General features: G+C 40.3%; 1 protein-coding gene across 8 annotated transcripts in view; it reads right to left on the bottom strand.

Moving 5' to 3' along the window:
- Positions 1 to 16708: 16708 nt before the first annotated feature.
- The window catches only part of YAP1 (Yes1 associated transcriptional regulator), an 84180-nt gene continuing 76865 nt past the window's right edge, over positions 16709 to 24023 (bottom strand). For all 8 annotated transcript variants that reach the window (XM_079313433.1, XM_079313435.1, XM_079313434.1 and 5 more), the window contains 2 exons: positions 22122 to 22234; positions 16709 to 21509 (listed from right to left, as the gene is read on the bottom strand). In XM_079313433.1, the coding sequence (XP_079169559.1) occupies positions 21271 to 21509; positions 22122 to 22234 (352 nt within the window). In that variant the 3' untranslated portion in view covers positions 16709 to 21270. The remainder of the gene's footprint in view (positions 21510 to 22121; positions 22235 to 24023) is intronic.

Here is a 24023-nt window from a genome sequence, read left to right as displayed (position 1 = left end):
CTCTCTTGGTTTCCTTTCTGACAACATCTGCAAACATTTTCAGTGCAGGATTCAGCAGCTGTGCAAAGGCAGTCACCCCCTCAATGCAAAAGAGGTCTGCACTCGCAGAAAACCCAGGTACTTGCACTGATTACTGTAGACTAGTTTAACAGCAAATAATGTAAAGTAACGTGCTATTGAAATACAATAGGCTATTTTTGAAACAAACCTTGCTCCACAATTGCAGCTGGTGGAACAGTTCCCATCCCAGAGGAGATCTCCATTTGGATTTACCCAGCAGCTGGGAAACTCCACATCACAGGGATTCATCACCATTAAGCAGGCGCCAATGGTTTAGGTAACTCTCTAGTTACACCCACAGTTAACCTGAGAGCATTGCAGATGAAAAACCTGGGGGCTCATATCTGGGGGCTCAGTGTGAGAAGTACCCAGAGCCACCATAAAATAGTGCCTGGGTATTGCCTTTTCATGAATATTATGGTCTGATTGAATAAACATCAATCCAGGGAAGCCCCACGGCCTGTGTTGTGCTAGATATCAGATTAGATAACAACGAACCTGTCTCCTGGATTTACAGCTGTGAAATGGCTGAATCCTTTCTGCAACTCACTTTTAACCCTCTGTGAATCCAAAGTAGAGTTGGCTAACCAAGGTGTCCTGTAGATAGTTTATCTCATGTCATTGGTGAGAAACAAATCTCCTAAATATGCCACTTGTATCTACTATCTTATTATTAAGCTTGTGTCTGAAGGTGATATAAAGGGGATTCAAACAGTGTCTGTAGATGGGTGTTACAGACTGCCAAGTTTTTTAGTTGCCTTTATCTGAAGCTCATTCATGTGCAAAATTGCAAGTTAATATTTCTTCCTTGCTTCTCATATGCAGATTTTTCTCAGCATCAGGAGTTTAAAAAATCATTACGAAATAGACAGGGAGTGAAATGAAACATCTAATTATATTTCTGATTTTGGGAAGAAAATAGATTTTACTACAAGTGCCTCCTTAAAATAGAGCTACTCCAATCTAAGATGTCCATGGCTTCCTCACTGATTTTTTGCCTTCCTCTTTTAAATAATAGGTCATGATCTGGAAACAGCTTTACATAAATTGTCCAATGAAACTCAGTATCATAAATGTTAATGTAGTCAGGATCACATGAATTTGTAGATCTGCCTCCTTTTCACAACCCTTTTAAAAAATGAACCTCAAATATTCTCAGCTGAATTGAGCAAACCTTTCCATCTTTTCAGAGATGAATGTGAGCAGAATGAGGAGAAAAGAGCAAAAGACAAGAGATCTCAGGTACAAATGTCACCCAAAGCTGATGTTAGAGAGCTGATAGGAGAATACAAGAGCACTGCTCCAGATGGCAGGAGCAGCAAAGGAGGAAGAGCACAGCTGTGGGAAGCAGTGAAGGGAAGCTAACCATACATGAAGGGGGATGAGAAACAGACACTCCAAGGCATGCATCCAATTCTTCAGGTTATGTAAAATGATTTTTACCATTTATGCACTTCCCCCCTTTTCTGGGTGATGCACATTGCAGATAGAGCTGGTAGCAGTGCCTGCAATTGCCCCCGCCTGACAGCTCTTGTTACAAGCTCCTGCTTTCAATTGCTGCTAAGTTTGTTAGATGTTACTCATCCAGGCTGAAATGTTTTCTGCCAAGGTTTGGCCTCGGGCTGATTCTTTCCCCTTCCATTTTCTTTTCGGAGGAGGAAAGGGGAAAGCAGTTTCAGTAAAAATGGTTCTGTGGTTTCCAGGGCAAGATTAGGCAACTGTTTATTTGAGCAAGAACTTGAAATTTGGCAAAACAGGGGGTGTAGGTGACCCTGATGCCAGAAGATGTAGCCAAGTTATAAATGTTTTTTTTTAAAGTCTCAGCTCATGTAGTTTAGCAGAGACTTGTCAGCTTGGCAGACGAATTTTCAGAGGGTTGTGTCAGCACAGGGTGCAGAGTGTGCCCTGACAGTTTCCAGGCACTCACAGGACTGTCCCCAGCAGAGCTGGATGATGCCTCTGGGTGCCCAGGCTGCCCTGCCTTGGGGGTCTCGGCTGGAGGTGGGTGTGAGCAGGGAAGTGGGGCTGGGGTACCAAGGGAAAAAGGAACTTGGATAACAAACCATGGAGAATCAGACTGTGATGACACGAGGAACTGGAAAGATGACTACTGATGACCCAGCCTAGCAGAGAGGCCAGGACCTGAAGCAGGGTGGCTGGTGGTGCAGGGTGGTCAGGAGGATGAGGAAGGAAGGAAAGACATCTTGGTGATAGCTACCCTGTCCTTTCCAGAGCCCAGAGCAGAGCTGAGATCACCTCCAACAGAAATCTGGAAGTCACCTGGCATGTGTGATTTTTCCTGCTTGCAGGGTCTTCTGCACTGGCTGAAAACCTGTAACTACTTTTTAAGTCTAGAGCTTCAATTCTCCAGCAGAGAGATGGATTAGCACTTCTCCTCACTGGAGCACCTCAGTTTGGGATCAGGACAAAAATCTCTGCCGTCTGTCATCCATGCTCTCCCCAAAAGCTGCAGGGGAGATGAGGAGTGAGAGGTGGTGCAGAGCCAGACCAGCTGTCTGTGCTCCCTTCTTTGCTGCTTGGTGGGGAAAGAAGAGCAGCTGTCCCTAGGCTGGGCTGCACAGAGGTGACAAAAGGCCCTAATGCCAGGCCAGGCATTGCTTCCAGCCCTGAAGCACAGCACAGAGCAGTTATGGAGGAAGAACTGAAGAAAGGCCAGAAGCAATGGCCATTAACCATTTCCTTACTCCTGGGTCCTAATGATCTCTTGCTTCCTCAGCCAAGTCAACAGTCAGTGTTCCCTCACATCTGAATATCCCAACACCTTCCTGATAACTCAAATCCGGTGCCAGCCCTCTGGAGCCCTTCTGGCTCGTGCATTAAGCCCTGTTACTCACACTCATACTCCAGTCACATCCACCCCACCACTGCCCCTCTCCAACACCCCCCTCATCCCTGGTGCTGCCCAAGGCTCCAAGGTCTAGTTCCCAGTGTCACCCTGAACACCTTCTCCAGCCACTTTCCCCTTCATGCAGGAGGAGGTGAATGCAGAGATCTCACCAGGAGCAGCACAACACTTGTCTGACTTTTCTAGACACAGCCCACTGTCCCCAGGGTTGAGGCTCCTGCCAGCTGACCTTGCACATCTGGATTCCATCCAGTGGGTATCTGTTTCCTTCACAGTGAGGAATGGAGACAGCTAGACACTTTTAGGGTACCACTGACCTACTTCACCTTAGATATTTACTTGGACTGCCCCAAAAGAAACATTACCTCTCTAATCACTCTCAGAGAAGATTTCTCTCAGTTTACATGTTCCTTTGCTCACAACACAGTCAGGCACAGAAATGTCAGGGTGGTAAGAGTTATTGAAAAGCAGAAATAAGGGAAAGAAAGTTCCAGGAATCATTTCTTTATCAGTTCCACCCTTGTTTCTAGAACACACCATTCTCAGCAGGGTGTTTTTTAGAACACATTTAAGTGTTATTTTTTGTTAAGGTCAGTATGTTCCAGTTTGATCAGCTTGTCCAGAATAGTTAGTTGAAAGTTATAGAGATTAGAGAATGGAGGAGACAACATTATGCACTGGAAAACTCCAGATTGGGGTCATGTCTGTAATTCTTCGGGCAGTTTTCCCTGTTGAAAAGGATAGTGTAGGAATGGAAAGGCTCCAAGAAGGGATGCAAGGACTTGGATGCTTGGAAACAATTTCACACAAGGAGTACTTGAATGAGTTATTCTGCTCAAGAATAGCAAGAATTAAGGAGAAAAAGATGAAATATAAATAGTAGTAAAGTGAACAGGAAATCACTCCTCATCCTTTCTTGTGTTACAAAAAAAAAAAAAATCAGACAGTATTAAATTAAGTTTGTAGAGAACAAGTTCAAGACAAGTAAGATGCCGTGGCTATTTTCACACAAGTTAATCAGGTGTGTGATCCTTGCCACATGATGTGGTGGGTATGAAATGCTCACACGTGTCAGGAGACATTCAGGGCTCACAGTGTGCAGTGTGTCAGTGCTCCTGTGCTCTGCCCTTCAATGTGTGTGCATGTGTGTGTCCCAGTGTTCCAGCCTCCCTGCTCTTGGCCACAGCTGCCAAGGGGTGCCTGCCTCTGCTGAGCTTTGCCCTGGGTGTTTCTAGGAGAAACAGATAGAATCTAAACATGGAAATTCAGAAATGAAAACAGTGCACAAATATGTACATAAGTTTTTTTCAGTTGATCTTAAACAGTTGTTTTCAGTGTTTTACAATGGAAAAACTGATTTTGTGTGTGTGTGTGTATTGAAACAAGAAAATCTGAAGTAACATTGTCTTTCAAAAATTAGTCTCAGCTCCAAGCACTGGTTGCTCATTCACTGAATATTTTCATTATGTGCTTCTGTAGGGAAGTTAATTTGTAGCCATATTTACTTGAAGACTGTATTACAATGAATAAGGATAAATAATGTATGTGAGAAGGCAAGATAGAATTGCCTGACACTCTTCAATCTGTCATTCCTTTGACTGCTAACTTGGCAATTTGTGTGGGACAAGCTACAAACCAAATAATCCTGAGGTAAGGCTTTCATTGCCTACACAGTGCTGAATGTATTTATTTTTTAATTCCATTCAGGTCCCAAGTGCTGTCAGAATGCCAGAGTTTCAATGTGATTTTTCATACTGCAAAATCTTCTTTGTTTAGTTTAAAATGGAACTGTCAAATCTCCAATGTTATTTTATAAAGATATTAAAAAAACTATTGAAACTTTTCAAAGTCTCCTGAAAGTTTCTGCACCAGATAAGGTTGTTGAGGTGCACTGAGTCACAGCATCTCTGGAGGCTGGGAGAGAACTTTAAAACCTCTTGAGGTTTTTCTTCTTTATTTACTGCTGCAAAGCAGAATACAATTGCCAAGGATTTAGTTAATCTATCATTAAAAATCAATTGACTTAGAAAAAGCTTAGAAAAGCTGACGATTTTCCTCATATCACTACAAATGACACATCCTTTTGCTGTTCCAACATTGGTGGCATGAAAGCTTTAACAATTAACAAAAAAAAAAGCTAAAGTAACCACATTAAATTTGTGAGTATGCACTGTGAACAACATAAAAATAGCTTTGGGTGCTAGAATCGTTCCAAACCAAACACAACCTAAAAATAATGAAGTTAAATTTAACAGAAATCAAATATATTTAAGATCCAGGAAATGTTAAGCTAAAATAACCCGACTTTGCTCTGACTCTAAAAAGTTATTTCAGGACCATAAACACTATTCAGATTTATACCAAGCAAAGATTTTTTTGAGGTTTCATCTATATATTTTCTTCTGAGATTCTGACCTTTACAAATGTTTGGCATCAGGCATTCAAGAAGCAATTTAGCATTTAGAAATGGACATTCCCAATTAACTATTATATCTAGAGCATTTTTCAGGAGGCCAAGGGTTGAGGACAAAGAAATTCTTTGGTTTAAGACATAACCATTTCAGAAGTTAAGCACTGCTCTGCATAAGAGAATTTTGGTTGAATAATGACATTTCTAAAGAAAACCAAGAGACAGGTACTGCCATTTACTTCACACTTGGTAAAAACATAATTCAGTCACATAACTAATGGAATCCATGATAAGAATCTCTTCTGATTTTTAAAACATCAGCAAGCTGATATTCAGGTTGTATATTTGGGGTCCATGCTTATATATTAACTGTTTAAAATGACTGTGGTTCCTACCAACACTTTTCCATAAAGCCTCAAAGCTTCTGAATTAGGTAACACTATGTGGGATACATTTCCTTTCTCTTTTTCTTTTTTTTAATGTAAGCAGCTGGTGCAAACTCCATCTCTTTAAAAATTAGTTGTCAAGCATTTTCTTCTTTCCTGGATATAGTTTTTATTTATCTCAATTTTTCATAAAGCTGAGTTGAGGTTGCCATTCTGTTTGGGAGGAGGGCAAAGTCTACTGCTGCAGATAGGATTGGCTGTATCAGTTTCAAATTCCTTGGGTTGGAAAAAGTAGCAGAATTAGATCAGAAGAAAAACTGGGAAGGACCAAAACCCAAATATTAAAAAATCAGTTATAATTTGAAGACTACTCATTTATTATGAAGCAGAAGATGAGATGAAGTCCTAGCTTTTTGTGTCTGTCAGTGAAAAACTGAGATTGTCCCAGCTGGTAACACACCAAAATTCACCCCCAAGTTTGATGTATATGAGCTCTCTCCCCCAGACAACTAATCACATAAATGCCACAAAATATAGAAAGTCAGCTTCAGCTGGAGAGCAACAGCCCTCAGGCAGTTTCAACAGCATGAGTGTCACAGGGACCATCTCACCCACTGGAGTTACCTGGTGGCTACTCCAAGCCACTTTAGCCAAATCTCTGAGCACACACTTCCTGAAGCTGTATGGATAGCTTAAAAAATTCCCTTGCTCGGATATAGCACTGCCACAGAATCCCAGCTTTTGTTTGTGAATTTAATGGGTTAATCTCATCATCACAGGATGTTTTGTGGATGTGTGGAGTTCAGAGGACTCGTTCAGGCAAAGATGCTGGTGCCTGAGTCACCAAATCACTGGAGATCCCAGTCTTTTATGCATAGCTCCCTGTGGTTTGGGGTATCTGTGCTGAGAGGAGCACGGTGCACAGAAAGAGCTGTTGGAGTATCTGACACCCTGGCAGGAACACAGATGGTTCAAACCAGATTGGCCATTGTAGCATTTGGATCACTTTTCAATTCCTCCCATGTATTTAAAACAAAGGTGGAATTCACCTTGTAAAGGGAAGGTTAAAATCATGCAAGTATTCATCAAGGAAAACTGGATTCAGTTGTTGCTGAAGGTCTTGCACACAGATCTGTGATTTACTGTGGATTTGAAGCAACGTTTAGAGTTCCCTGTCACAGCTCCTAATTATGTTGTGCAGAGCTCCAAGCTTATTTAAAGCAGACAAGTATGATTTGTATGTTTAGGATCAAGGTGATTCACTCAGACACATGAAAACCCGTGGCCTGTACTGGCAGGGGGACAGCCCAAGGACAGCTCAAGGTCTGCTGAGAGTGGGCTCTGCTTATTCCCTTACTTTATTCTTATTCCCTTACTTTATTTAATGCCAAAAAGAAGGAGCAATTTGAAGGAAGTAGATTTTAAAGCATTACTATTATAAATCAGGGGAAAAAAATCCATCTAAATGGAGAAATCTCTTTTGGGGGCTGTGTCTCCTACTGCCCTGTAAGCTGTATTTAAATTTTTTTTTCCTCTGATGGAAAAATAAAATAGGACCTAAACAAACAATCCCATTAGTAACTTTTAATTTATGGCATAGCACAGCTATCCAAAAGGATGCTGGATTACTGGATCTGTTTGCTTTTATCTGTCCACATTCTGGAGTGATGCACTTAATTCAGTGTTTCTTAAGTTTTAACTGTGGTCATGCTTTGGTAATTGAACTACACCCTGGGAATAGGATTCATTTCTGACACCTGGCTATCACACCCTCCACTAAAAAAAACACAGCAAAGGTGACATCATGATTTTTTTTGGTAAATGATGTAGAGACTCCACATACCTACTGAATGGATGAATCAAGCAATTCACCTTTCATCAAGAACAATTTAAGATGGCTTTAGAGGATTAGTAAACTTCATGGGAAATAACAGATGAATGGCAAATGTGCTCTCATTTGAGTCAATTGCACTGGCTATGACTGCATCATTACTTCACCTTTGCAACCACTTTTGTCAGTCCTGAAACTGACTACAAGTTCCTGTTCCCCTCTCCTTCCCAGACAGAATGGCATTAACAGGTTTGTACCAAACATGAATGCAGTTGAAGAACATCCCAGGGAGAATTTTCCAGGGTCTGTACTACCTGTGGTAACTCATTTCCACACCTGTGATTTGACTTGCCAGCATTTAGATCTTGCTTTTCACAGAAAAATCTATTCAGCTGGTAAAAAATCACATAATTCATGAACCCTCTGGTACAAATGAGGGATACTGTGTTGGCCAGAGCAGTTTTCCAGCATCCCAGAGTTTCATGGCAGGTATAAGCGTTGCCAAGTCCAACAAGGTGACACTGTTGATGAGCCAGGCTCCCAGAGAAGGCACTTTCATATTCAGAAAATATCTGGGTAGTTCTTAACCCTGTATATTTTTTGTAGGTGCCTTTCAAGAATGACTTGTTAGCTTGTAATATGAAAGAAGCCTTGAAATGTCTTGATAAAGGAAGTTACTTTTACAGTGGTAAATTAAATATACCCATTTCACCCTTTAACACTGACATATGAGGGGAGGAGGTTTGCTAGAAGTCTGTGCTCTATTACAGTTCAGGGTTTGGTTTGTGAGCCTGTGTAATACCCCTGCCCATCCCCTCACAGTCACTACTTCACTAGTCACAAGTACCAAATGACTGGAGCAAACTAGAAGAACTTGCTTGTATAAAATGGCTATATTATTCATATCTTATTTTCCATATCAGGGAATCAAGAGAATTACTGCATTTTGCAGATCAGGCATGCTGATTGCTGGCATCAGCTGCAGTTAATAACCTCAGAAAGATGGTGTGTTGTCTTTTGTGCAAGATGGACGTGTACGGTGCTGAGGAGGTCTCTGCCAAGTGGACTCAAACACTACTTAAAGAGAACAAAGTGTTCCCAACCTTCTTTCCAAAAATAGAAAAGTGAGAGACAATACTCCTTAAGACATTTGCCAAAATGATAAGGGAGATGAACAAAAACCACTCCCAGCAATGCTTTAAGCTCACCAGAACGTTGCTTTATCTATTCCAGTGCTGACACTGCTGATCCTGAACTCTCGGAAGTCCCATCCCACCTGTGTGGGACAGCAAGAAACAGCAACATTATCTTGAATGCATTTTGAAATAAAATCATTTGAGGTGTGGGGGGGAAATATAAGTGAACTTCTGAAGGAAGTGACAGACTCTTTGATGGTATCACCTAAGTCGGCATGCCTGGGCCTGAAACCCCACCTCTCACGTGTTGCTGGCTGAACATTTAGGTCACTGAGGTACATCTCCAGGGAGGGGCTGTCTCCTGAAAGCTTCAAGATACATTGCTTCCTGTCTCCCTAATCAGCTGTGCAACAGGGTAAATTTAGAAACAAAGGGCAGTGCAGCAGTGCTGGCAAATGGGTTTAGTGCACATTAAAACCTGTTCTGGAGAAGTCAGAACAGGTTGTGCATGTCTTCAACTCAGGCTCTGAGCAAAATAATAAATGGCTTGCATACACTGAGCACCTTTCATCCTGAGAGAGCCTGCAGTATTTTACATAATAGGAGTTATCACCTACCCACCCATGAGCAGGCACCTGTGGAAGGCAGGGCAGGCTGCACGGGCCAGATGGGGCTCAAGAGTGGTAAAGAGGCAAGTGAAGATGATCATCTCTATTCAAACACACAGGAGGAATTTAGGTGGGCACATGAAATAGCCAGGCTGGAATTTAGCCAGCAAAACAGCGTATGAAACAGTCCTTCCTTGGCAATAACTACAGTGAATTATTTAATGACCCTGAGCCAAACACAGTGCATTTCATCTTAACTTACTGAAATTGCTCCCAAACATGTTTATATTCCACAAAATTCTCTTTCAAGTCTTCTGAAGCTTATTTATTCAAGGGCAGGAGTATGAACAGCAGAAAGTCAGCTACAAGGAAGACCTTTCTCAGTAGGGAGAAAAAGAAAAAAAATGTTGTAGAGAGAAAGTTTTGAGGTGAAGGGGGTGGGAAATATGCCACTCCCTTAAGGGAAATACATACCAGTAAATAAATGATGTGTAAGTCTGCAGGCCATCATTTTTACCACACTGCTCTACACCAGAGAACATGCAAAAAAGACTGTTCCATTAGAAAAGACCACACACTTCTTTGGCTGGATTTTTTCCCCTCTTACCCAGTTTGATGCTTTTGTTTTTGCCAAGACTGGTATCTGGGCTTAGCTTCAAGCTCATCAGTACTTCTCCCCTAGAGTTTCAGCCAAAAATACATCTTTTCCACAAAGGCTGGATGATTTTCAGGATGATTTTACTTCTCTGCAGGAGGTTTTTCTCCTGCTAAGTGGGAGCTGTGCTCAATCTATTGTATCTTGGCCACACTCGAACTCGACTTGCTGGGTTAATTCACAGACAAATTGCACACATGCAGTACATTTAGTTAGATAGCAATAAAGCACCCCTTACTGCATTGGAAATATTTTGTCCAGTCTATTAAAGCAGTTGGCCTTATTTAAAGCATGCAAATATTTTCAGTGGAATAAATGACATCTTAAGCAGAGAAATAATCAAAGCTGGACAAATGGAACTAGCAATTAAGTTTCTTTGGATTTAATTTTGCAATTTTAGGCCATCAGTATGACTGTCCATTGTAAGGAATTACCAGACAAATTGGCAAGGTCAGAACTGCACCTTTCTGAGGTGTTTTCCTTAGCTAACAACAAATTGCAGGAACGAAAGGGGTTTCTAGCTAATGTAAGGAAGGGGTCCAGTGACAATGATAACAGATTCATAGTAGCACTTGCCTTTTCCTTGAAGTTCATCTTTTCCCATTTAGTCATCTTTTCTGTAGATAAACACACAGTTACTTTAATCTTCCTCTCTCATATTTTCCTCAACATCACTGCTTGCCTCTGGACCATGTTCAGTGCCTGTCTTTCATCAAATGCTGTACCCAAAAAATCTGACCAGCACTCCAGCTGCTCACTGAAACAAACCAGCAGGGGATTCCCTTATGCCTGTTCTATTTGCATTTGTGCATCCCATGAGAGCATGTACACTTATTTGCCAGTTAAATAACAGTTTTGTGTTGATCTCCTGAGCCACAAAAGCAATTTTATCTACTGTGCTAGTAGGTCCCAATTTATGATTCCTGTAGCTGACTACTTGGTACATACGTGTGTATCTGTCTCAATTGGTTTGTCTCCATTTTTACTACAAACACTTCATTGCCTGATCTCATCTTATGGCACACTCGAAGCCTCTCTGAATTTTGTGTATTTCCAAATACAGCTCACAAATATGTGCAAAGTATTAGTTCACATAAATGCACGCAATGTAAACATCTCATCTGAGATCTGAATATTTGGATAACATAGAAAGTATATAATCCAATTTTACAGATGACACAACAAGGAAGAAAAAAAGAAAAGAGAAAAGCCTAAGATAGTAGCCACTGGAGTCAGTTCTAGAAGCAGTCAGAGTACTGTTTGACTATTATGGGATATAAAAATCTCCTGTTTGTTTCAGTAGCAAGCACAGCATGGAGTCCAAAGGGCTGATTCAAGATCTAAGGTCACATAACCATAGAATCATTACAGCTGGAAAATACCTCCAAGATCCCCAAGTCCAACCTTTGACCGAGCATCCCCTTGTCAACACTGAGTGCCATGTCCAATCGTTTCTGGAACACCTCCATGGACAATGCCTCCACCACTTCCCTGGGGTGCTGAGGGGCACTCCATCCCCTCATCCAGATCATTGATAAAGGCATGAGTCTGGGGGAATCCCACTTGTGACTGGCCCCCAGCTGGATGTGACTCCATCCCCAGCCCTCTCTGGGCCTGGCCATCCTGTCAGCTCTTCAGCACCCAGAGGCAGTGCACCTGTCCAAGCTGAGAGCAGCCAGCTTCCCCAGGAGAGTGCTGTGGGAGATGGTTCAAAGGCTTTACACAACATCCACAGCCTTTCCCTCATCCACAGGCAGGTCACTTATTATAAAAGGAGATCAGGTTGATCAAGCATGACCTGCCTTACCTAACCCCATGCTTCTCAGACTTCTGGTTTCAAAAGCATCCTGAGTCTACTTCAAATGCCTGGACATCTACTTGGCATCTTGTATTCCAGTGCTGCTGCTCTAACAAAGACATAGCTAGCAACAAAGTCAGAGCACAGAAGTAGTTACACTTAAGTGCAGAGTAAATCCATGTTAATACATTTTAAAACAGTCTAGGCCCACCCATGGAGGCATCTTAAATCTTTAAACCAAAAGAAACTTCAGCAACTGCCATGGGATCTTGGGGATAGGGAAATAATAAAAAAAAAACATCTTAATCTTTATTTAAAGATAATAGCTCAAGCAAGTAGCACAGTATGTGCTGTGTACCAGTGGAACATGGCACTCCATTGCATTAGGCACATTTTAGGGGTTAATCCTTGCTATGAGTAAGCTCTTTGCTCTATAATGAACTGTCATTTCTCTTTGTGACTGTGCAGTGACAGAATGCACACACACCAAGGTGCAAAGCACGGATTATGCATTAAACATGGAGGTGAACGTCAGTGTAGACAAATCTGACCTGCAGCCAACTTAATTTGGTCCCAGTTTAAAAGGAAAACATGCTCTCTCACAGGGGCAGAGACTACTGTAGGGCAGTAATAGGGCAACCCTAGTTCTCTTACCCAGCTCTTTGGTTTTGGGTTTTTTGTGTGCAAGGTGCCTTTAAGTCCCCGAAAGCTGACTACTTAAGACCAGTATCTTGAAAAGCAGCACAATGGAATAACATTTGTGTTTTTATTCTCTCATTATTCATTCTGGTTTTCTGACTGAAATGATTCTCTATGTCACACCTAAAACCCTAAATATTTAAAAAATAAACAACAACCATGCAGACTTTCTAACTGGGATGACATTTTTACTGCTTTTTTTTTTTTTTTTTCCTTGTGAAGCCTTGTGAAGAACAAATATAATGCTCATGAGAAACTGAGTTGTCCTTAGGCAGGAAATCAGTGTTTATATATAGAGTGTCTATATATAGACACATACACAAATGCATGCAATAATCCTCTATGCCTGTATATATGTATAATGATTCAAGATTTCTTCCCCCTCACATTCAGGATCATTCCATGTACTTCTACACCTAATGGGTCAGTCTGGCTTCCCAGAAGCAGCTCAACAAGGAAGCTCAAGCTAAAAAACAACTAAAAGCTTAAGGAGTTAGGCACAAAAGTTTTCAGGGAAGGAAGAACTGGTGCATGTTAATCTGCCAGTGATAACTCTGAACGCTTTCTACCAAATAGAAGGGAATTGAAGCTAACAGGTGAGCAGCACAGGAGGGTTAACTTGAGTCAGTTCACCCATCCTGCTGGGTGTTCACATGCCAGTGAAAACCATAATTTGGTATGCACCAATGTATTACCTTCCTATAATGCATTTGTGAGTTTAAACTTGTAGAATCAGATGCATACATTATACTACATTGCAAAGATTATATTCATATGTGGTGATGTCACTGAGTAGGAGCCCCAGAATAGCACAGCTTGAGAAGGAATTAATAGGGAAGCACTTAATGCTTAAAGCATTTCACAAACATTAACATTTCAGTGCTCCCAGGACACAAGTAAAACCATGCACACAGTTTTCCTGGGAAATGGTAAAATGACTCACTCAAAGGCTCAGCAGGAAGTCAGATGTGCCATTACAAGGTGGGAACTGTCCTCATCCAGGGCAACATATACCCAAGTAGATTGTACCTGAGTACATTTTAAAAAACATCTTTATCCTGTTTCAGATGTCACCAGTGCAATCACTTCAATAATGTCATCTGTTAGATGTTAGTAACATTCAAAATAAAATGCAAGTGAATGTGAAATGCCAAGACCACCACGTCTTCTAAGTGAGACATTTCCAAGGGGAGCTAAGAAACATGGTTCTCATGCTGCAGCAGTGCACATCTGCTTCCTTCCTATTTTCATGAACCTCACAGGCTCCATTACTTTCTTTTCAAGGTGATGATAAAGCAAAATCCACATATTGCAATAGCAAAACTTCACCAGCAGAGATGACAGTTGTGAAGAACCTGAACCTTACTGCAGTCATGGATTTTCATGTAAAATCAGCTTGTTTTCCAAACCATGCCTAGTATATGGATGAGAGGAACTTGGATGCTGATACTACTGTTTGGGTGACAGATTTTCTTGCATTTTTGCCACTAAGCTGCAAAGAAAAAATTCTGTTTCTCAGTCATCTATTGGTGCTTATCACATGCATATATTAGAAAAATCTGTATCTACAGAAAGATTACCAGGTCCTGAAAGGCTGTTCACAGGAACCAAAAGCTTTAAAAGGAGAGTCATGTTTGAAGTGAAAAAAAAAAAAAAAAATTGAAAAATAAAGGAAGCCAGAGTTTTACATGCTGGCAAATTTACAAATCTAAACGCCAGGGCTTTAGAGCAGTTGCTTGAATCACCTGCAGGCAAGAATGAAGGGGGTGGCAGGTAGAGGCTGCATTGATAGGGGGACTTTAATCAGCCCAGTTGTCTCCTTCTGTACCACTGACACTTTCCTCAAATGCAGCCTGAATCTCTCCTGTACAGCAGGAGTCAGGCTGCCCCACAAGCTTTGCTTTTGCCAGCAACTTCTTGGACTACACAACCACTGATGACCACTTTCAGGCTGAACCCCACTGGCCTAACCAGAAGGTATCTCACTGCCATTTGCTGTGAGGTATCACCACCTAAGTAACACCATTTCTTAGCACTGTGGGTCTGGGATTTTGTCATACACAAATGTAACCAGTTACCTTGTTTCGACTGTAGACTTTGATAACCCAGGATTGCAGCTGAACATCTCAGAGGCCTCTGGGTCACACTTCAGCAGCAGATGATGGGTATGAAAGGATTACATTGCTTGGAAGGTCTGAAAAGGGCCCCATGCCAATTAACAGAGCTGAGACAATTGTATTTGCATGCCTAACAATGAAACTATGAGAGAAAGACTGAACTACTTCATCAGCTTAGAATACCCCATCATGGCAAACATCAGGTTAAGTGCTGGGCAGGAATCCTGCAACAGGCACTATGGCACTCCCTGCTCCTGCTAGGACAGCTGGCTGCAGAAATCAAAGCAATGACACAGCCAAACTTTTCCAGTCTCAAACAAGAACATGAATCCACCATAGTTCAAAAAAAATCACATTTGCCCAGAACCATCCTGTACCAGAAGCTGGGCAGCAGCACATTTGGAGTCAGACTGTAATTCTGTGTTATATTACAGACTTCAAACATGATGGCACAGCTGGATTTCAGAATGGAGGAAAACTGCTCTCCTCTGGAGACAAACAGCACCTAGTACTGAAGTCCAGTTTTTAGGTGTTAGGAAAGCAAAACTCACAGATCATAAATACAATAAATAATTTAAAACACACCAGAGCAGCTCAGAATTGACATATATGGGAGAAGGAAAAAGAGCATTTCAGGTGAGAGTGAATGTACCATTTTTACAGAGCTTTAGTTTGTTGTTGCAGGATATTGGAAAAAAAGCCTCTTGGGTGGCTCCTGACCCCTTCCCTTAAAAAAAACTAAACAAGATCCCCTCTCCCCAGTGACACTTGCTAATAGACAGGAAAATCCCATAAAACTACTTTGCCTCTCATGTTCTAAACCAAGCCAATTTAATATAGAATATTCTATCATCAGAGTGACCAACTGCATTTCACATAGAGAAAATAAAACCAGCCTGTGACAGCTCAGATCTGTAGCATTCACTGTTACAACCTCTGTATTAAAGACATAGGAGTATGGAAAAGTAAAAACCATGAGTTTTCCACAAAATCCATTAGGCAGCTTTGTCAGATCTGTCAGTATCTATACATTTCTCACTCAGCATGCTCCCTCAGTGCCTAGAGAAAAACACATTGGCTGGTTTAAGAGGCATTCTGGACATGGTAGTATGGGTAGTATGGATAGTATGGATATGGTAGTTGGTACAAAGCTCTACCCTCATTCTAAAGACAATTTGATTCTTCATTTAAGAGTTGGATTTACCATTTCATGTCAACCAAGATTTCTCATCCTGTAAAGGTATCTTCCTATTTTGATGACACCTAGAGGGTGCAGATAATCCGTTAGCAATAAGAAGTAGTGACAACAAAGGTCAAGAAGCACACCTTTACTCTTCAGGAGGAACATATAAACTCTGGATGCTGATACTGTAAATAGTATCAGTGGTATATCTCTGAATGAGCCTCAAAACAAGAGGTGCTATATGGATCATAACTTGATCTCAAATAATTATTCTGTTGATGATCCAAGATGAAAAATGCTTTTTTTGGCTGATAACTTGTACTTGCTTCCTTGGAAGCATATTATTTCTGGCTTACTGAAACAAATTCTTTTTATTTTTAACTAAATGTTGAAACTGTGTCAAAAAGAATTGCCAAGTGAGCCTTTAATACCTGGACCAAATACCCTGTTTGTAGTAATACACTCTATTTAGGGCTGCCTCAGAAGGTCACTCATACTTCAACTACTGCGATATGTCACCACCTTATAAATGAGAGTGATATCAGCAAACAAAATTGGTGCCTTATCATTCCCTGGCACTAGCTGCCTACTCCCAGGTGGAAGGTGTGATGTTACATTTAAATGTAAAGGATCTGGGTGACTAAAACTGGCTATCAGAAGTACAAGACAAACTGATAAATCCATCAAGGGCTGTACCCCTAATTAAGAAAACACAAATGTGCTGAATTCCACAAGGTTAGGGCATTTGATACTGAATAGTAACAACTTTGGAACTGCTAAAAAGCAAACAGTGTCTGACTTTGGCCTTTCCAAATTGCACTACATTTAAAAAACCCCCATCTTTCAGACTGTTATACAGAAGGTCAAAATTAATGAAATCTGTCAAGACATTTCTAACTAAAATCTTCAGGCACTTTCAAGGTATGTCATTACATATTTCACAATTCATAAGTCAAAACTTGGAAATGAAAATAGTGTGTCTTTATTGATAGTCTGCCACAAATTAATGCATAAACTTAAGAGTTAGCCAAAAATGTATCTGCCATCCGAACATGGCAAGCATTATCTGCAAAAAGTGGATTCTTTCTTCTAGTAGATACCCAGATGTTGTGTTACCAGGTCTCACTATAGTGCCATTTGCAGTTTAAGTACTGTTTTGCACAAGCTGCAGGACGCTCACCAGAGTCACTGTCACTTCATTACTGCAAGCACACAGATGCACACTTTAGTGCTAAGCCTTTACTGAAGCCAGTGGAACTCGTTTGTCTCTCAGGTGAGCTTGCACACCGTATTTGCAGAACTGGAGTTTATGACTACAAAAGCAATGACAAGGGGGACCAGAACAGACGCACTACAATAGGCATTCCAACAATTCAATGCATCTATCTTACTGAAGGAAATCGCATCTTTACATACTACTGAATGTTAAAAATGAACAAAGATGTTTAAGCACAAAGTATATATTTATACCAAATAAAACAACTGAAAAAGTATTACATAAAGAAAAATAATGTAACAGAATGTACTTAAGTACCTAGCTTACAGTCATGCTCATATCTAAAAATAACATTGTTAAGTAATATATATAATTTTGGACATAATTCTCTAACATACAACATGATTCTGTGATTCTAAATGTGGAGAGTACTTTTTCCATGATACAGAACACAAATTATTTTATACAGGCACACCTGCTAATTTGTATAAAAAACATGCTTGTAAGTGAAAAGGTCACTGTAGTACTAATTTACCATGTAGTGTTAATCATGTTGAACTTGTCTCTTCTCCTTTTGCATTGGTGAGCGCCAACACTGAATGGTACAATATTTGATCCATACGGTTCACTGACACTGCAACCTGCTCCCAAGCAGAAGCCCTGCCTGGGTGTTAACAGTACAGTTCTGTACAGCCCCATCTGTCTGCATATAGTGTATTTAAAACTAACAGCTATTACAATTATTACAATGATTTCTGTTTCAATATATACATCAGTATAAAATACTACCCAAAACACTTTTGCATTTCAAACAATTTTAACCACTTCATCAAACAATGCATTTGCAGAATTAAAAAAAAATCCAAATTAATATTGATTGCCAACAGTACAGCATCTCTATGGTATGTTTCCTAGTAAGTGAGAGAACGGAAATGTTTTAATTAAAGTAAGTATCACAAAACATAATTAATGTTAGAGCAGTTCAAGGATTCCCAGTTTGTCAGTATCTATCCTAAGCAGTGCTACCCAAATACAGTATAAGCCATTTAGTGTTTCTACAATGAGAATAAAACATTCAAATATTAAAGCTGTGACAAACACACAAAAGCAAGGAAAGGTAATTTGTTCTGTACTCATTCCTGTTGTAGCAAGGTACAGCGTATCAGGAGCTTGCACTCAGTGCATCATATCTGGTTGTGTGTCTAGACTGGGGAATGAGATGCTGGAGAGCAGAGCCATGGAAAGGGACCTGGGGTTCCTGGTCAGTGGCAAGTTGGGCATGAGGCAGCAGTGCCCTGGCAGCCAGGAGAGCCAGCCCTGTCCTGGGGGCATCAGGCACAGCATGGCCAGCTGGGCAAGGGAGGGGATTGTCCTGCTCTGCTCTGAGCTGGGGCAGCCTCACCCCCAGTGCTGGGGGCAGTTCTGGGTGCCACAGTATGAGAGGGATATTAAGCTACTGGAGAGTGTCCAAAGGAAGGACATAAAGGTGGTGAAGAGCCTTGAGGGGAAGCCACTCCTCACAGCTGAGGTCACTCTGTCTGCTCAGCCTGGAGGAGATTGAGGGGAGACCTCATTGCTGTCTACAGCTTCCTTCTGAAAGGAAGAGGAGGCACAGGTAAGATCTCTTCACTCTCAAGACCAGTGACAGGACCTGAGGAAATGGCCTGAAACTGTGTCAGGAGAGGTTTAGGTTGGTATCAGGAAAAGGTTCTTCACCCAGAGGGTGTTTGGGCACTGGAACAGCTCCCCAGGGCAGTAGTCACAGCACCAGCCTGGCAGAGTTCAAGGAGCATTTAAACAACACTCTCTGGCACATGGTGAGACTCATGGGGCATCCTGTGCAGAGCCAGGAGTTGGACTCGATGATCCTGATGGGTCCCTTCCAACTCAGCTTATTCTGTGATTCCCTATGTGCTATGATACCTGGATACAACTGTGGAAGACATCTGAAATAGTATCAACTCTGAATTTCCTTGCTGTTGTGGTTTTATATCAGATCATTCAAGTCAGGAAAACTTAGTGTCTTTTTCTTTTCTTGAACGGAAGGAGAGAGAGGAATTCATAATCAAATTGCAAAAATGCTACTAAAATCCCTATCCTGAACACAATACACTGCTTTAGGAGCTACTGTGTCATTGCACAATATAAGTGGCCTATTAATCACTGAATTACTGGTGTAGCAGAATATACATAATTGTGAATGTGCTTTAAAAATTGGTATTTTAAAACTTGCCTGTATTCTATAACAAGCCACAAAATGTTGTATTTTTCAAACACTAATATGTTTATGTAAAGTTGTAAATATATGTCTATAATGGCAAATTTCAGATCTCTGCCTCTGCTGCTTCAGTTTTTAAAATGGGATTTAGTTAAGAGTTTTCATTTTTTACATAATCCTAAATCAGAATTATTTCTGAAGCATAAAAGAAATCCAAACGGTGATAGTAATATCATGGGGGTTTTTAATTTGTTTTGCTGTTTTGCTCCTAGCTTAAAAAATAATCAGTGTCATTTAAAAAAAATGCAAAACAGTAAAACCTAAAAAAATCTCTCCTCAGGAGAATTCCCTGCTGAGAGTTTTTTCCAAGACTAAGTTTCATGCTTACAGTATTTTTATAGTCATGTTACACACCCTTGAAAATAAAGGGTCCGTATTGAGAATGGTGACAGGCCCTTAATTATAGAGGTGTTAACTGGTGACACTATATTTCATCAGAAAAAAACTCAAAAGCCCCACAAAAATTCATAGCTTATATTGAAAGTTTGATTCATGCTCGTTTTGTTCATTTAAAAATACTCTTTGGAAACTTGTGTCAACTCCTGCAGACAACTTAGTGATACATCTTTTCCTGTTAAAATAAAAATTATTCATATTCACCTCTACCCCATGCTAAGCTCTACTACTAATATACACTTCATTACCTGCTCATGTCACCATCTAACACATATCTTTACATTCTCCTACATATAGTGTCCAGGGCTTATTTTTCACCAAACAGAACTTGATAACTATTACACTTAGAAGTTTTTATTGAGAAGTTTTTTGGTGTTCTAGCCTTTTCATTGCAATGCACAGTGATATTAATAGTTCAGAATTTTTGTTTGTGTTAAGAAAAACTTTTTATAATTTTTTTCCCATTAAGGACTTTAAAATCTGAACTCACTTAGAGACCAAAACTGAAAACCAGAAGAGAGATTGGATGTAATTTTAAAATGGTTCTGCTACTTTAAAATGCATTTAAAATTTGTACACATGACAAAGGACTCTAATTTTTACATTGTTGTAATCAGATTCTAATTCAAAGTCTTGTAAATGCACATGAAAAATAAGCCACTGGTCATGAAATCTAATGGTTACATTCAAAGCTAGCCTTTAAAAAAAATAAAAAAGTTACAGGCAAAACATACTGGTTTATGTACTCACTAGCTTATCAGGCTACAATAGGCATGGTTTAGGTATAAAAAAAAGCAGACAATTCAGATTTAAATAAGACTGTGTGAAATCAGAAAAAAACCCTTAGATTTCACTATTAAAAAAAAACCCCAAAACACCTATCATTACTTCCCATCCTACAGCTACAGTTAAACCAACTAACAAAAATAATCAAAGTATTTCTGACAAATGGAAGTTAGGCTAGATTATGTGGCAACAATCAAGATTCATATATGTTTCTATGTAAAATGACTCATGATTTACTATAACATAAAATACAAACAAGAGCACTTTGTGGCTAATGCAAGAGCTACTAGTAGGAACACTTAATGCCATACAGTCTTCAGCCCTCCTTTACGTCGTATCTCCAAATCAGTATTGACTTCTTTTGACCAGATACATCATTTTTGGCTTGTCACCCCAGTATGTCATATTTTACCACTTGCCACAGGCAGTAGGAGACAATTAGCTGAGCAAACTACAAGCAGTGACATGCAGAAATTAACGCTCAAATCTGAGTACTTAGATAAAATGATATGCAAGCGCACACTAGGACAAAAGGAATGGCATTCGTCATCCAAAATAGGCTCATCATCCCTCCCCACCCCCCCAAACAGTAGTTGCAACAGCAATAGAAAAAGATCAAGAAGATGTCTGTTCTTCAGAGTCAACTGTGGAAAAAAGTCAGCAATATATAACAGCAGCGATGGACAAGGAAGAGCAAACCCAAAGAATCTTGTTGAGTATTTGTTCATTTACTTTTCTGAACACAAGCCAAAGTGCATCACACTGGCTTGTTCTGGACTTCAGATACAGATGTCCTAATCTCCTTAGATCCTTCACAGATTTAGAATTCAGTCTCCCTGAGGCCCCTATAACCAAGTAAGAAAACTCTCTTTATCTAGCTTGGTGGCTGCCAAGACAGATTCCATGTCATTAAGGATGTCAGAGCTCAAAGCTTCTTGCAGACTTGGCATCAGTTCTTCTCCTTCTATATTCATTCCATCTCCTTCCAGTGTCCCAAGGTCCACATTTGTCCCTGGAATGGCTTCAAGGTAGTCTGGGAAACGGTTCTGATGGGATGGTATGTTACTTTGGCCGATACTGTCACCTAGTTACAACACAAAGATGGATATTAAGTATATTGGAAGTATCAAATCTACAATTTATTAGGACAACTGGTTAATCATGTACCTCTTGCATCATACAAGCAGTGTGACTCATAGAAATCCATCACAAACCCCAGAGATAACTTGACTGCATGCAGATGTACAAAGAACATGCCTTTGTTTCCAGCTTTCACCTACTGACCCAAATCTTACAGATCTTTGATGCCAATTAGCAGAATTTTATTTTTACACTTGAAGGAAAAAGACAATACTGAGCCAAATATAGTTTTGGAGCAGAATCAACAACACTGTATGACATACTATTCCTAGCTCTGAACAACATTACTTCAAAAAGCAAACACACTCAAATTCCTTATTAAAACAGTAGTGATACTACTTAGGAGCAATTTCCCCATCATCCCAACACAGTTGATAACAAATATTTTTTTTCACAAATCTAACCATAATGTTTCTATCAGAGAAAAAAGGAAAATAGAAAAAGGTAGACAAACAATGCAAAAAGTAACACAGCTCTTCAGAGTTGCTAGTTTTCATTGCAAATGGATACAACTGTATTTGGAAACCAGGCATTAAAAATGTACACAAAACCTGACCTGTATCCATCTCATCAACACTGTTCAGGAAGTCATCTGGGGTTCTGGGTACACTGTAACTGCTCATGCTAAGTCCACTATCTGTGCTTTCATCTCTGGAGTGATATGTTCCACTGTAACAGAGAAAAGGAGGAAAAAAATGAGGGTAGAGTACCAAAGAAAATAAAATAGATGCCTGTTTTTAACTAATTTATGGGCTTTGAAAACATTGCTACCATGAGAAATCCTCTATTCTAATAAAAAACTGAAACATTTGTTTGCATCAGACACCTGGGTTTTATTTTATTGCAGACCTTTTCCAATTAAAATCATTATAATTCATATTCAATTTAACTTCATGAGAACACACCTAAGGAGCTTTAAGAAACTGCCTACTTGTGCTGTGCATAATTTTAATCTTTTCAAACCCACCCACCCACAGCTGAAATCTTTCAGAGCATATCAGATAATCCATAATGATCATAAAAATAATAATAATTATGGTGCACCCTTTTATGCTTCCATAAGGATAAAAAAATTACTTCTAACTAATGTTCCCATGTTTAATCAACCACTGAAGTGTATTTTTAGGTCACTGCTGCTATAAATAGTTGGAACTCCTTTAGCAATTCTTCAATTGCTTCCCACTGCTGCATTACTACTTGTTCAGTCACACATGTCAAGGCAAGAGAGCACCCAAATATAAATCAAATACTGGTACAGAAGCCATCCTATAAACAAACCCTGCTAAGAATGATCTTGCTGACAGAACAGTTAACCAAACTGATGGCATGGGGCCTTACATGCCTTAACTTTCTTACTGCCATCTCCTGCCAGCACAGCAAGCGAGACCGAGAGAGCCACAGTGGAAAATGTGGGATGGGGAGGGGAAGTAGGCCAGTATGTTGACTTTCTATAGCATGCCTTTGGCAGCAGGGTCTGCAGGAATCACTGTGTGACACAGCAGGAAGAGATGATCCCATGTCAGCCAGCTGCTTCCAGCTGTCTCCAAAGTGGTCTAGCTGCCCAAAGCTGAGACTATCAGTGACAATGGTGGTACCTTTGTCATAACATATTTAAGAAGAGGGGAAAAATGCTGAACAGCAGATGGGAGAGAGGAGTGAGAATGTGAGAGAAACAGGCCTGCAGAACCCAAGGTCAGTGCCAGAGGAGGGGCAGTAGGTGCTCCAGGCACCAGAGCAGAGATTCCCCAGCAGCCCATGGAGGATCCATGCCAGAGCAGGGAGATGCCTGAAGGAGGCTGTGACCCATGGGAAGCCTGTGCTGGAGCAGGCTGACAGGACCTGCTGCCCCACGGAGAGAGGAGCCCATGCTGGAGCAGCTTTGCTGGCAGGAGCTGTGGCCTGCACAAGCAGCTGTTGAAGGCCACCATTACCTCCCTCCCCTCTGCATCTCCTAATATTCAGTCATCACAAAATATTTTCAATATCTGTCTTTCTTCAGGTTATAGTAGCATTCACTGAGAATCCTTACTGATTTTCCACCTGGCACCCTAAATGAACATCAACCTGATTTATTGTTCAAATTACCATTTGAAGACCTACTGATCCTCCTTATGATGTACTTGTGAAGTATATAGTATATGCCTTTTTGTCAAGTATGAAAAACCAAAAAATTATGAAGAGCTATAGAACAAAAAAAAAATTATAAACAGCTATTGAACATCGGATGCCAGCAGAATGCCTTCAGCCATGCATATAAATATATATATTAAATATATATAAATATATATATATTTGATTTCGTGAGGACATCTTTGCCATACAAGAAAGGAACCAAGCATTTCTTTATAGATAAATCATAAATATTCCTCTTTTTTTAGTCTGATTTAAAAATGGAATCACTACACATTCAATAAAATCCTAGTAATTAAATGATTTAGAACTCTGTGTACAAAAATGC

Source organism: Erithacus rubecula (genome assembly GCF_903797595.1).
Source record: "Erithacus rubecula genome assembly, chromosome: 1".
NCBI classification, from domain to species: domain Eukaryota; kingdom Metazoa; phylum Chordata; class Aves; order Passeriformes; family Muscicapidae; genus Erithacus; species Erithacus rubecula.
Note: the sequence above shows the minus strand (reverse complement) of the source record. Positions and strands in the feature narration are given on the sequence as shown.